Source organism: Phlebotomus argentipes, unplaced genomic scaffold (assembly GCF_947086385.1).
Source record: "Phlebotomus argentipes unplaced genomic scaffold, Phlebotomus argentipes genome assembly scaffold_18, whole genome shotgun sequence".
Classification (NCBI taxonomy): domain Eukaryota; kingdom Metazoa; phylum Arthropoda; class Insecta; order Diptera; family Psychodidae; genus Phlebotomus; species Phlebotomus argentipes.
Window position 1 is genome coordinate 12,450,077 of NW_026776177.1, and position 13,849 is coordinate 12,463,925.

Here is a 13,849-nt window from a genome sequence, read left to right on the forward strand (position 1 = left end):
GATGGCATTTGTGTGAAAATGAGTACGGCAAATTGAAATGGCCCCCACCCGGATGAGGAGAGTCATAGACACGCCAAAATATAAATGTAATTTCCCAATGATTGCGAATGAATAGGCAAATTAGCATTTTTTCCGAGGCGAAGCCACAGCCAAAGCCCAATGAATAATTCATCGTGTCAAAGCCCCATAAACTTTCTCACCACTAACATAATCAGAAATGGATTCTGCGAAGCACCGACGCATTGCCAGCCAAATTGGCCGCACTCCCTAAATCATCATATCATGACCCCTCGTGCGGGGGGAGACGCGTCCCTTTTTCAGAGAAATCCTTGGGCTGATAGGCAGGGAGAGAGACAAAAAAGAGGAGAGTCTTCCCATAGGTATAAAATATGAAACACACTTTGAGAGTAAGAGCGGAAAATATCTTATTGTGTTCAATAAATCAAACACCCTCAGTTCCGGTGCCTTGCATTTTTCCCTACTCACCTGTTCTCACATCAACCAAGTGTTTGGCGCCCAAAATGGGGTTCTGATGGGGAAAAGAGAGTGATTTCTACACTTGCGAACACATGAAGAAAATCAACATTTGATTTTCAGGCACAAGTTTTTGTGCGAATCCTTTTTGCATCACATTTATCAAATTCATTTACAGTTATTTTCCTTCAATTATTTTTATGGACCAGCAAATAAGCTCTCCTTCTGTGTCTATCTCTCTGATCCTCTTCGTAGGCAAAGGAGTGTTGCAAAGATATAAAATGAAGAAGGCTGTAATATTCTGTGAAAATGATCATAAATAAAAAATGCTCCACTCTCCATACTTTCTACAAGATGTTAACATTTTTAACCAGACATGGGACCAATAAGAGGCAAAATATTTCCTGAACCTTCCCATAAAGATCACAGCACGTAGAGCCCTCGTGTTCAAGTACCTTTCCCAACCTTTTTTACACGTGCGCTTGTATGAAAAATGTGGATACTCCTTTTTTTTATCTATTTTCACACCATTTAATTAGGGATACCTTGAAGATTTACCATCTATTTACCATTATCCCGACGAAAATCATTTCATACAGAGCAAAAAAATTAATAGGATTCCCATTTTTCCTTGCAGCATAAAGTATCTCAATTGGTATGGAAATATGAATATGAGAAAATTGGTAGATGGATTGTTGAAAAGTCTTTCTTCTCCTCACACAATGGTATGATACATATTTTTATGGCGAGTGGAGAACTAAAGGAACAATTGGACATATTTTACAAATCCTTTCTCATGCAAAAGAAAATGGAAAAAATGAAGATATTCGAATTTCACCAAATTTACTCATGCGTCAAGAAAAGTGATGTGAAAGAATATATAAGCATTAAAGCGAGTGCCTTTTCATAAAACCAATAGGAGAAGACGGAGTGTTCTCCGGATACCCTTTTCATTGTCCCTAATTGTTCCCTTGAGAACCTTCAATATTCTGAATGATAGAAAGAAGAAAGATACGAAAATATGAGTTGCCCTTCTTTTCTCTATGTTGTAAGATGATACAATTTCAATTCTTCCATTCTGTGACACATTATCCAGAATTTAATACATTGCGTGAGGCATCTTAAAGTCTTTTTCACATGCTTTATAAAGACCACAAATGACCCCAACGACATTCCCATTGTTTCTCTTAGTCAAGGTGGAAATTTCCGTTTGGCTTTCTATTACAAAGTACATATGTATACTTCCTCCAAGAATTGTGGTGTGTGCTTTGAATGCTGAGGTGTGTAAATATTTTCCCTAGGCGTCGTTATTATTTAAAAGAGTCACAATCTAATCCCCAACCAAGCATACGTGTACATAAATCCTGCTTAATTGCCGCAAGGGAGCTTTGACCCGATATGGAGTGAGTGAAAGCAATTTTGTTCTCAGCAGGAAATGCTGTGTTTTCGGTGTCATCATTAAATGCGTAATTGTGCAGAAAGCTACCGGAAGCCTGAGAACTCGTGAATGGGACTTTTTCTCTTCTGACTTTTAAGCTCAGTCGGTGGTGGTTTTCGTGTTACTCGCCGCTTGGAAAGCTTGGAGAGATGCTCCTCTCAACACTTTAATTGGAGTGTGCTAAGATGCGGCAGCCCTAAAAATAGATGGTGTGGAAGATAATTGACTCTCAGCGATTGTGGGTGGATGAGAATTTTTAAGTCAATACTGGGTATACTGTTAATTGCATATTTCACCTTCAAACTCTAGACATTCTGTGGAGAAAAGCTCCACCGACTTTTGGCCGAGTTGCTGGGAAAGTGGAGATGAATCTTAAGCCGGTGTTGAAGTGTGTTGAGACTGTTTGGATCAATAAATCGATCCGAGTGCTTTGAGTGACTTTTGTTGTCACTCAAAGGGTCCACGTCAAGTGGCTCTTCTCACTGTCCTACTCTCCAGACAACCCTCAGGCGCAATATCTCATTTAACGATTAAACTGCGGACGATGTATGGTCATCCCTTGTCATGCCTCCTGAACTTTCCAATCCAGTGCAATTCCTTGCTGAATTGATGTGTAATGCAATCAGGTAGAAACTGTTTGGACTCCGCACAACAATTAAGATGGCAAATTATCTACCAAGTTGTGATTTTCACCATCACAATATTATCGATAGAGTAATTACTTGATGGATAGTTTTGACAAATTCAGAGCAATTTCCAGAGGACATACTCATTATTGTGCTAATACGCATTTTAATGGAATGAAATGTGGAAAATTGAAAATATAAATGCTTTTGTCAAGTAATCCACTTCGATTGAAATGAATAGAAATGATAAATTCTCTTTTTCCATCCCCTCATCATATATCGCATTTTAATTGAATATGATTGGCTAAGGATGAAATTTATGGCTTAACTATCATTAATATCGCTTTTTTGCGTGAATGATGGCATTTCATTCAATTAATGCCATACCGCTCTAAAAGGCCTTTCGAGTAATTTGAGGCAAATGAAAGCTCTCTTATCTCTCAGCCGTCTTTCAATCATCACGATGGAAATATTAATTGAAAATCATTGGATGAATGTAATTGCCATCAATAAATTGTAAATGTATAAAGATAGATTTTATTTTTAATGTACTGGGAAAAAGGTCATATTGTGAAATGTCTCAACAATTTCCATCGATCGCTTCATTTTCCCATTTGGGATTAACAAGAATCCCTTTTCGCGGTCTCACACATTCGCCCAGAAGAGCATTTTGGCTAATTTACACAAAATCACGAGATAATTAGTTTGGGAACACAAGGGAAATCCTTCACGTTCTCTCAACATAATTCATGCTTTCCATTTCGACCTCAAGAGCACCCAACAAAAGCGTGTGCGGAGAGCTTTTGATGCGTATGAAAAACATATTAAAGATTATTTTCCTCCACCAGGGACACATTCTTCATCCACTTTTACGACTGGATTATACCTCATTACACATTATTACTGTTGCGAGAATTTCGGTATCCATATGGTGGGTGAATAAAAATTCTTTTAAATGATTCACACGCATCTGATGTGGACATAAGCTTGAGAATTGGCATTTGGGTTCTCGTCATTCGAATGAAGGCTTTTTACTACTATTTCACTGGGCGCAAAATGGACAATTAAAGTCTCCAAGTTTTTATTATTCCTCACACAAAATTCACTTTAAATATCATTACTTTTTATATGACATTAAAATGTGAAAAGAGAGCCTGCACAGTTGCCCTGTGTAGTATTCGTACATTTTCCAGTTGATATGCGACTGATATCCAAGTAGTCTTGCAGTAATAAAAGTAAATTTGATAAATTTTGTGATGGATTGCTTTCAGCAAGTAAGAACCAGTAAAAAACCAGACTAATAAAGTATTTGACTCAACCATGTCTTGTATATTTGCAGAATACCACAAATCTCGCCTGTGAAACGAATGAGAAGACAATTTGGCATAATCTACAGGGATATATTCTGTTAATCCTTGTTGCATTCACCATTGTCTACTTGATTCGTATTTTCTTGAGAACCATTTTAGATCTAACCGTCCCTATTCTTCTCGTCATTACACTCTTCTTCACATGGTCAGTTATAGAAGACTGGGAGGACATGACAACATCAACTGTAATCACGAGGAGCATGAAGAACGCACTAATCAAGGCCTTGAAAAGCTTATTTAATCTGGTAGAAAATGCTCTGAATTCTCATTAGGCTCAACAAACTCTGACATGAATTATTAATAGAAAATTCTCACAGCAGAAGATTTAAATTTCAAGTGAGTGTGAAAATTCATAAATTGATAAAATTTCAATTGAAAAGAAAACTGTATATTCAACCTAAAGCTTTTCCACTAAACTTGCGAAAACTCTCATGAAGTTATAATTCTAGTTGAGACGGTAATTTACGGTTTTGCCTATGTATTCGACAGGAGACAAATTGCGCGATTAACATTGAAATTGTTTGGTGCAATTAATCAACGTGGCACACCTTCGAAGAAATTGAGAAGTGAGTAAAGTGGATTTGTCTCTACAATTTTGATGAAACTTCCTTCACATATTGAGTTAAATTCCAATGAGATGACGTATAACAAACTCGAAGCGAACTTCAGATGTGGATGAGAAAGAACCCTTCAGAGAAACATTTCCCATGTGGTGATGTCCAGTCTCCAATGTCATCTTGGGCCGAAGAAGCGCGATATTAAATCTTTTGAAGAGAAATTCGACCTCAGGGAATTTCACCTCAATTTGATTTTATGTCGACCTGAACTTTGGAACACCTACTTTTTCTCCCACACCGCAAAAGCTCATGGAAGAGCAGGAAAGCACAACTTAAGTGATCGTGCAAATATTTGTCGGGAATTTTCTCAATTTTCTCCAAAGACGCCGTATAATCGTATTTTTCCCTCTCCATGACCATATAAAAGGGTTGAATGTGACACAAATAAATCCCATCGCAAATACCAAAAAACATGAGAAGAAGTGAAGAGAATTTAAACCACAAAAAGTTTGCCCAAACTTCCCATCACTCATTAGTTGATTCTTCTTGATGGATAAACTTCCCTTTTTTGGGACAATCCGTCAGATAAACAAAAACATCTGCAATCCTGAAAATAAATTTACTCTCAACTGCGTATACAGAGAACGCATATCATTTGAATGGCAGAGCCTTCTAATTTTCTCCCGCCATGATTTTTGCCAGATAATATTTTCATAAGGACATTTGTGAGTCTCATCACGTTTTCCATATAATTTCCTTGATTTGTCACAATAACACACCACAAATACACATCCAGTGGTCATAAGTACGAAAGGTTAGCAGACTCTATTTTGCAGCTTTGAAAATTTCTCACTTCTGCGAAATTCTGCGAAGAGGTACAGAAAAAACTTCGCTATACGGCAAACAAGAGAAGATATTTCACTTTTTTCCCAGCATTGTTTTCCATCCATTCAACTTTCTCTTTGTCAACGCGATGCTTGTCTTATATTGTCACCCTTGAGCGAAAGTAGAGTTGGCAAATAGTGGGTTATTTGCAGGAAAAACCACTCTAATAAATTTCCTCTTGCAATGATTCCTCAATTTTATGAATACACATTCCCTCTCTTAACCTTTGTCATGGCGTAGGGAAAGTCGGAAATCATCCTGCCATTTCATTAATCTCTGCCTTTTTCGGAGCCGCCCCCAGGAAATCCTCATGTGAGGTGATTCAACTCTTCGTCCACTGTCTTTTGTGGAGGTCAATAAATTTCGATGAAATATTGGGATGACTCGAAAGCTCAATCATGAACTGTTAACACAGAAGGTTGTAAAAGGAAAATGGTGTTTTATTTCCACCCCTTTTTCTCTCGCTCAATATAGTCGTTCGTATTTCACGACGGGATTTTATTTCTCACCAAATATTTATGTTTTCTATATTTGCCTCTTCCTCGACGACTGAGAATTTCGAGAAGCTTTTTTCACGCATAGCTAAAGTGGGATTTTTCATCTTTAACTATCTGTTATTAATATACATATTTAGAGTGATTTGAAAATTCATTGATCTGTAGAAACAACGTGGAAAACATGAAAATTTTCATCCGGTTCAGAGAGAGAGAGAGACAGAGAGAGAGACAGAGTCCATTAAACCGGTGACCCAATTTCACCTTGTTTGACATCCATTCCTCACAATAAAAAACTGGCCAAATTGTCGCGCGACTCTGCAACTTGAAATTTAAGATCATATAACTTCACAATTCGCCCACATTTCCATCCTGTTGAACATTTGCAAATGATGAAGCAATGAAAATCGATCTGAAGACACTCGAGCTCACATGGTGTCATATGCATCCAGTGCCCAGGTATACATATGTATACTTTCCGCTGCGAGAATAAGCGATTTCGACTGAATTATTTATCAAGTCCTATTGATTTCCACCCACCCATCCACGTTTTCTCTTTATATCCCAATTCACGCCACTATTCCGTCCGTCGGGACACGGAGAAGAAACGTCACTGTGCGGATGAATAAGAAAGTATGTAATTCCGAATTTTCCAATGAGCCTCTGCAACGTGGCGATACGCCCCCGGAGCTTCAGGGGCGCAGTTGCTTTTATTAGAATGCCAAAAGGGCGGAGGTGTAGTGAAACTGGTAAAATAGCAGTGGGCAGTTCTTACGGCATTCCATCGAATAAATGAGAATGACAATCATGACTTGAATCATCAAATGTGTCACGAAATCAATGGCTCTTGCTTAGGCAAGAGCGCTTTACTTTTTTTGGTAATCTCACGCTACAGGGCAAAATAAGATTGTGTTGGTCTACTCAACAAAGATCTTATGAGGATTTATGGCATTTTGTGAAAGCTTTCCAAGCAATTTTCTTGCTCCTGCCGAAAGTAAGTCAAAAATAGGCATCAAGCCTTTCAAAATTGTGTCAGTATTTTATCTGTTTTACATAATGCTTTGAATTTTATATCAATGTCGAAAGTGTTGAAGATCAGAAAATTTCTGTCAATTGAGTAACAGAGAATTCGTCTTTTCGAAGAAGACAACCAAGAAGTTTGTTGTGGAACCTCAACGCCCTAGAGCAATATAAGCAGAACATCGACAATGCGGTGATCGGGAAATCGATTGGGAGAGAGTTCCACCAATTCGTTCTCTACAATCAAAGAGTTTTTCCCATTTTAAATCAATTCTTAAAATGCATGAAATTCAAACGTGCACAAAAGACTAGGGCAGTGCATTGTTGAACAGGAAGTCAAACCGTAGAGAATGTGGACACGGATTTAAGTTCTGTGGATTTGCGTCCCTTTCAGATTAACAATGCATCTTTAGAGTTTGTGATGGGAAATTTCTTAGAGGACACTCCCGATTACGGAAGTTTTCCCATTCATAGCAACAACAACAATAAGTTTCGAAGGAAGTTCTCTCAAAATTGTTTGCTCTCTCTCTCTCTGGTCACAACCAATGTCCAGGTGTGGTGTAGGAGAAAAAGGGTCAATGCTATGATCAGTGCTTTTGGCAGCACGTTTGATGCAACATTGCGCAAATTGAATGCATTCAGAGTGCAATTTGCATAATTCTCATTGCCATTTGCATATTTGGCTTTTCGACCACGCCGTGAGTGAATTGTATTTTATTTCGCCGGCACAAACATCAGTTATTTATGTTTTTCGCAATGCGATACCACCCCTTTTCGGGAGGAGGGTATGAGATGCAATCAATTATCGATTCTGAGCGAGTGTCTTGAAGGGTGTATAAATTGCACGAGTTTCCACAAGAAAGACACTCTTTGTCTCTGGTAAATAAATGACGAGCAATTTGTATAGTACGATCTTCCCGACGTCATAGCGTTGGTGGAACTAGAATGTGAAGATTAGAGCGCAAAACTTTATGACGCATTTTGTGGGAAATTGTATAGCAGACTATATGGCTTTTATTCCTAATTTTGCATTGGCAACATTGATATGCAATTCGCTTGAATATGTTCGAAAACCAAAGACAAACCTTGCATATCCAATAGAGGTAAACATTTCATCTAATTTGCACTTTCTGTGGTGTGTTTCAATTACAAAACACACATAATTTGCGCGTGCGGCCATATTTAGGGATTGGCATCGCTCACAGACGAGGAAATAATATTCAAATTGTATTCTTGCTTGCCTATTCGACTTTTGAATTTGAAGAATTACGGCTTTAGTCGCGTATTGAGTTGAGTGATATTAATTGCCAAGTTAATTGCCTTTTGGATGGCTAAAGTCTACATAAGCACAGGTATTTTATGGATTATTTTACTCGTTTATTGTCAATAATCACACATTTATGTGTCATTTTAATGTCGTGACCTGACAATGATTATGATGGAAAAGGTCAAGATAGTCAAGTTGTAACAGTGTAAATGTTCCACCGAAATTACCCAAATATTGTAGTTATAAGGTATTTAGATACTGATAAGGTCACTCTAGTGTATAAGGAACCATTTGAAAAATATAATTTATGAAAAGGGGTTTAAATTTTGGGAAATATCTTCAGCATTTTCTCGACGTGTGGGTTGTTTAATTAAATTCTACACTGTGCTGTGCCCTTGAGACATAAACCCTGTTTACCTTTCTCAACAGAGGTTCACACATATTCTTACTTGCGCCCTATCAGCAATTTATCGTGAAAAAATATTGGCATAAAACATCCCCAGAGGGAAACTGCGAAAAATTGTGTTGAATTTCGACACAAAAGGCGAGAAGATTAAACATGAGCATTCTTCCGGAACACGAGCATTCTCTATGATCGATTCTAATAAAAGGGACAATTATTCTTGGGTGGTTTGTTTATCTGTGGATAAAGGAAAAACCAAACTAATCATACATCCATACATTAAATCCCTAATTTGCCTCAATTATCTTGAAGGTTATTGTAGCACGTGGTGTGTTGATATTATTTTACCAAGTTTGCCAAGAAATCTGTTCATCAACCAAAAGTTCCCTCAGATTCAGATGAGAGGGTGACGTTCGGGGTGAGTAAATTAGGTGAACGTCTGGACACGCTCATCATGCATAAAGTGAGACATCCAGACGAAAAAAAAGTCCATTGAATCGCCCCAAGATATTGCCATCATCCCTATTTTTTCCAAGTCTAGGGAAAATAATCACTCTAGCAGTTGATTTTCCTGGTGTTGAGGGTTAGTCCTCGGGGAAGAAGTCCTCGTGACTGAAATTACATCAACATCCTCATAATTAGGATTTAATTAAATTCATTTCCCCATGACATTTTCGCCAGATTAGAGGCTGGTTGTGTAAGTCTGCGCGACAAGTGCCAACTCGTGCGTTTTATGGCACTTCTTCTTGATGGTATGTCTTTTGGAAAGCCTCTCGCCCGCCTCCGCAATCCTTCGTGTACCTTTTAATGACAGGAAAAAATGCTGGAGGATCGTCAAATACAAGTAATTTCATTCGTCAAACATGGAGTTTAAAAGTTAATTATACCACAAATTTGTTCTTCGTTCGAGACATTGTTTATCTTCATGAAGTTCTCAACTTTATGCCACAACTTCCCTAACAATTCAATTCCTTCGAAAAATGTGAAGAAGAAAATCCTGACGCATTTCATAGACATAGCCGTATATGTAGGTATATTCCAAAAGTTGCACAATAGAAAAATCCGAATCAATGTGAAACAGTGATAAGAAGTCACTTTCAGCAAGAGAAGTACCATGAAATTTGGGTCATGAAAGTGGGGAAAGCCATCGATCCTGAATTCAGTGAGATTTGAATAAATACCACGTTCAGCTGATGATATGCATTGTTTTGAAAGCACAACAGAGAGAAAATTGTCCTAGTGATTAAAACTCTGTATATTGAAAAACACAATGAAATTTTTTGTCCTCTCAATGTCACTTATTAAATTCCAAGTGAGACGTTTTTCCAGTGACAGAAAATCAATGCAAAGCTTCATAATTTGTTGGCGAGGCTCACTCAGGCGAAATACTTGAAAGTCCAATAGAAATTCTCTATCGAAATTTTTCAATTAACCACCTGTTCATGCCATCGTTTAAAGTCGCGAAAGGAGTACTTTACAATAGCCGCTGAGTTTTTAGTAAAATCGAAATTAGACGAAAGTTGGTGCATAATTTCATCAAATTCAATGACTGGAGAAAAAAATTTACGCAAAAATGCATAACTGTCGCCATAGAATTGAAACATCCTATGATAAATTTAGTGTGAAGGAATAAAGCAATTATATTTGGCTTATATTCTAATATGCATAAATGTAATCAATTCTGCTAAACTGATTTATCTCTGCATTGTCAGTATGCATAATCATCAGTAGACTGATAATAAGCACAAATCCTAATTCCATAGCCTTGTCTATTATTCAAAATTTGCATTAGCAACGATATTATAATTTATCATCACTCGTAAAACATATTTGATACAGATACTCCTACTCATTCTGCCGACAAACCATGACCAGCTATGAAAATTTTATTACAGAAATGATGCAATAGGATGTACATAGCATGTCATATTTTTAAACCAAGCTATGTTCTATCTAAACAGCGAAAAAGCGCGTCAGATGTTTAGAAATTGCCATGTGGTTGGATTGTTGTCGATGGTCAAGTGTATTATTTAGACATCATTGTAAATTGATGAAGCATCGACGTTTTTTTTTCGCTGAAGAACATGGAATTGATTTTCTTTTCATATAGTGTGGAAAAAGGGTCTTCAAAGGATGTCTTCTCTTTCGATCCGATGAAAAGTGATGTTATTGAGTTTTAGGTGGTTCATTTGCATTTCATACAGCCTTGCCATGAGGTTTCCAGCCTAAACAGGTAAAGGCATGATTAGAAAATGTCGCCCGGAAGCTATTTTAATTCTAAACCTACCAAATTTCCAATTAATGTGGTAAATTTATGCTTACTTCCAGTGTCATCGTGTCAAAAACACATTTAAGCTTTATCCAATTGATATTAAGCAATTAATATTTGACGAATAAACTGAAAATCACTGTGCAAATGCCAGACGAACTTCCCTCCAATTTCCTCTCACCACCAGCGCTTTTATGTTATGTACGTATCATGCTATTTTCAGAAACTTTCGTCATCACTTTTTTCCCCATTGACGGTGAAGGGAAATTTGCATTTTCTATGAAAAGATGGATTTGGTCGCCCAATAAATATATCTACGTGAAATTCTGGAGTGCCTTCCATAAATAGCCATATGAGAAGAAGAACACGTGGAAGGCGTGGAAATGTCGAAGAAGTCAATTATAACGACACATAGAGTTTTCCCACGCCAATAGAGGAAATTAAAATGACTTTGTGAGGGTGAAATCAAATAGAGGTGAAAGTACTCCCCAATTTACACAAGCATCAAATATGCAGTTTCGCACTGTTTTTGCATCATTTTCACAATTTATTCAATTACCAACTGATGCATAAAGTTCGTGGCATTTCCCATCCAGTTGGACAGTTTTAAGTAAATACCAAAACATTTATTGTTTAGTTTCAGAACTGCAATTAACCGTCTTGCGCATGTAAAAATTTATTAGTACCGATATTTGACCCATTTCCCAATATTCATGACCACAAATTCGATTCTATGGTGCAATGATAAGATATCATGGACGGTTATGTTGCTATTCATGCGAATTTTATGCCACAATGAATGCAGTAATTCGCCTATATGTTTATTGTTAATAAATCCTATAGCAAACTTTCTCTCTAGGGATATTTATTACATAGCTTTGCTCTTGAATTCGTATTACTGTCATAAATGTGAGATTTTCATAAGCACAACACATCACAGTGTGATCCACTAATAGTGCAATTTTGACTCAGACTCCGCCCACACGAATGCTCCACCTATTCGCGCATCTGACTCTGTATTGCATATTTGTGTATTAGTTGCATAAAAAAATATGTACATAGATATGATTTTAAATAACCCGGTGTATGACAATGTCAAATGAAATGAAATTATTACGGATTATTAATGGAATTAATGTCAATACACATTACGTCGCCATTAAATACTATCTCTGCTCTGTCCTTTCGCGATATACATGCGAGATCACTCACCTCTCGCCATCGTCATTGAATGCAAAGTCCCCGAGGAGGAGATCCCGGAAGCGGTAGCGATGTGTCAGCGGCTGAATCCGCGGCACGCCGTCCTGAACGTCGATCAGGCCCTCCTCCATGGCCTGGACGCTGGTATCTGCGCCATGTGTCCACCGATAGCCGCCAGCCGCGGCCCTCCGCGGCCGCGGCGACCTGATGCGAGACCACACTTTGCCGGCCTCACGGCCTCAGGCCCGGACCCATGCCCGAGCCCCTAAGCACACTCCTGCCAAGTCCAGTCACTCTGGCTCTGATTGTTCGTGTCCGTTATCAAATCAAGTTATTTATAGTGGCACATCGATTAATTCACTCTTTCTCTCCTCTCACCACTCGGCACTCGGCCTCGTGGCCTATCTTGGCACACCTGCCACCACTGGGATTCCGCCAATCTCGGGACTCTGTCGGTGGGGACACTCTGGCAAACACTGGATACGCCACGCGACCCTCACGACGAATCATTGATCAGCAACGAGGACCATCAAATCCCATGGATCTGCCGGCAGTGACTGACTCACTGATACTGACTCCAAGCGGACCGCCAAAGCTCTGTCGTCCTCATCAGCTGCCGAAACCATCGTGCGCAGCGTCGCGATGAACCCGCCCGAAGACCATCTGTCGTCGCCCAGAGAGACTCCGGCGGAGCTTTCGAGGTGTCTTGGATTTGACCAAGAGCGCAAAAACTCCTCTTCAGACGCCTCAGCAGACTCTCTTCGGCACTGTATAAAAGCCGCGAATTAACTCAGGAGATTTCAGTGATCAGGAAAACTGTGCAACTATGAAGTCTATTGTGATTGTCTTTCTTCTCTTTGTGGCCCTTGTGGCGGCTGAAGACTTTGAGGAGTGTGCCAAGGAGACGGAGATTACTGAAGAGGAGCTCGCACTCTTCCGCAAGGACGAGTTGAAGAGCACAGATCCCAAAACTCACGTAAGTCGTAAATCCCGGTCGCAATTTGTGTGCAATTCTTGCAGCATCTGATAATGACAGACAAAAACGCACGAAATTGAACGATTTAGTTAACCCTTTAGGGCCGGACAGTCGTAGTTCTTTTTCGGAACTGTTTTAAAATGTCATGGAAAATTTGTTACAATTCTCTTATGGCAAAAAGAAATATTGCGCTTGTCTCCGTCAAAAAGAATTTCAAGAGATATACTGATTCCCAAAACATCGAAAACATTGTAAATTTGTTCTTAAAGCGAGAATTTTCTTTCTATATCCTTTAATTTTCAAATTAAGAGTGCGTAGAGATAGGTAGGAATCGGTTCTAACCACAGTGACTTGCAAAGCTTTTGATTGACTTTTAGAGATTTTTTGAAGGTCAATAAAAAATATGCCATCAGCAAAAACTTAAATGAGCTTCACTTTCGATTGTACAAATATTTGTCAGAACACAAAAACCACATCAAGAATACTCTGCATCATGTTTACTCATCATTTCTGCAATCCCAACAAAAGATTCTGGTTTTTATCTTCTATATTTAATCAATTAATCTCTCAATCAATCTGGACAACTTCCTAGTCAGTAGCAAAAAATCCGTGATACTGATGCCAATTCTTCTTCTACAGTGTTTCGTGAGGTGTATTCTGGGAAAGAAGAATTTCTTTGACGCTGAGGGTCTGCCACAGAAAGAAGTGATCATCAAACACCTCACGGAGAAGAATCCTGACAAGAATGCGAAGGAAATCATGACCGAATGCCTGAAGAAGCATTCCAGCGTTGGTGCAGCTTCTTGTGAAATAACCTACAATCGCTACAAGTGTGCCTACGAGAATGGAATCCTCATTCTATAATGGCTA

The 13,849-nt window shown here is 38.6% G+C and overlaps 2 protein-coding genes across 4 annotated transcripts in view; one reads left to right on the forward strand and one right to left on the reverse strand.

Annotated features, from left to right (window-relative positions):
• The window catches only part of LOC132261215 (potassium channel subfamily T member 2), a 73,667-nt gene extending 61,130 nt beyond the window's left edge, over positions 1–12,537 (reverse strand). For all 3 annotated transcript variants that reach the window (XM_059759887.1, XM_059759878.1, XM_059759877.1), the window contains exon 1: positions 12,016–12,537. In XM_059759887.1, the coding sequence (XP_059615870.1) occupies positions 12,016–12,134 (119 nt within the window). In that variant the 5' untranslated portion in view covers positions 12,135–12,537. The remainder of the gene's footprint in view (positions 1–12,015) is intronic.
• A 292-nt stretch (positions 12,538–12,829) lies between these two features.
• Positions 12,830–13,843, forward strand: LOC132259182 (general odorant-binding protein 56d-like). Its single transcript, XM_059756734.1, has 2 exons — positions 12,830–12,979; positions 13,619–13,843. The coding sequence occupies exons 1-2, from the start codon at positions 12,830–12,832 to the stop codon at positions 13,841–13,843; spliced, it is 375 nt and encodes a 124-aa protein (XP_059612717.1).
• Positions 13,844–13,849: the final 6 nt, after the last annotated feature.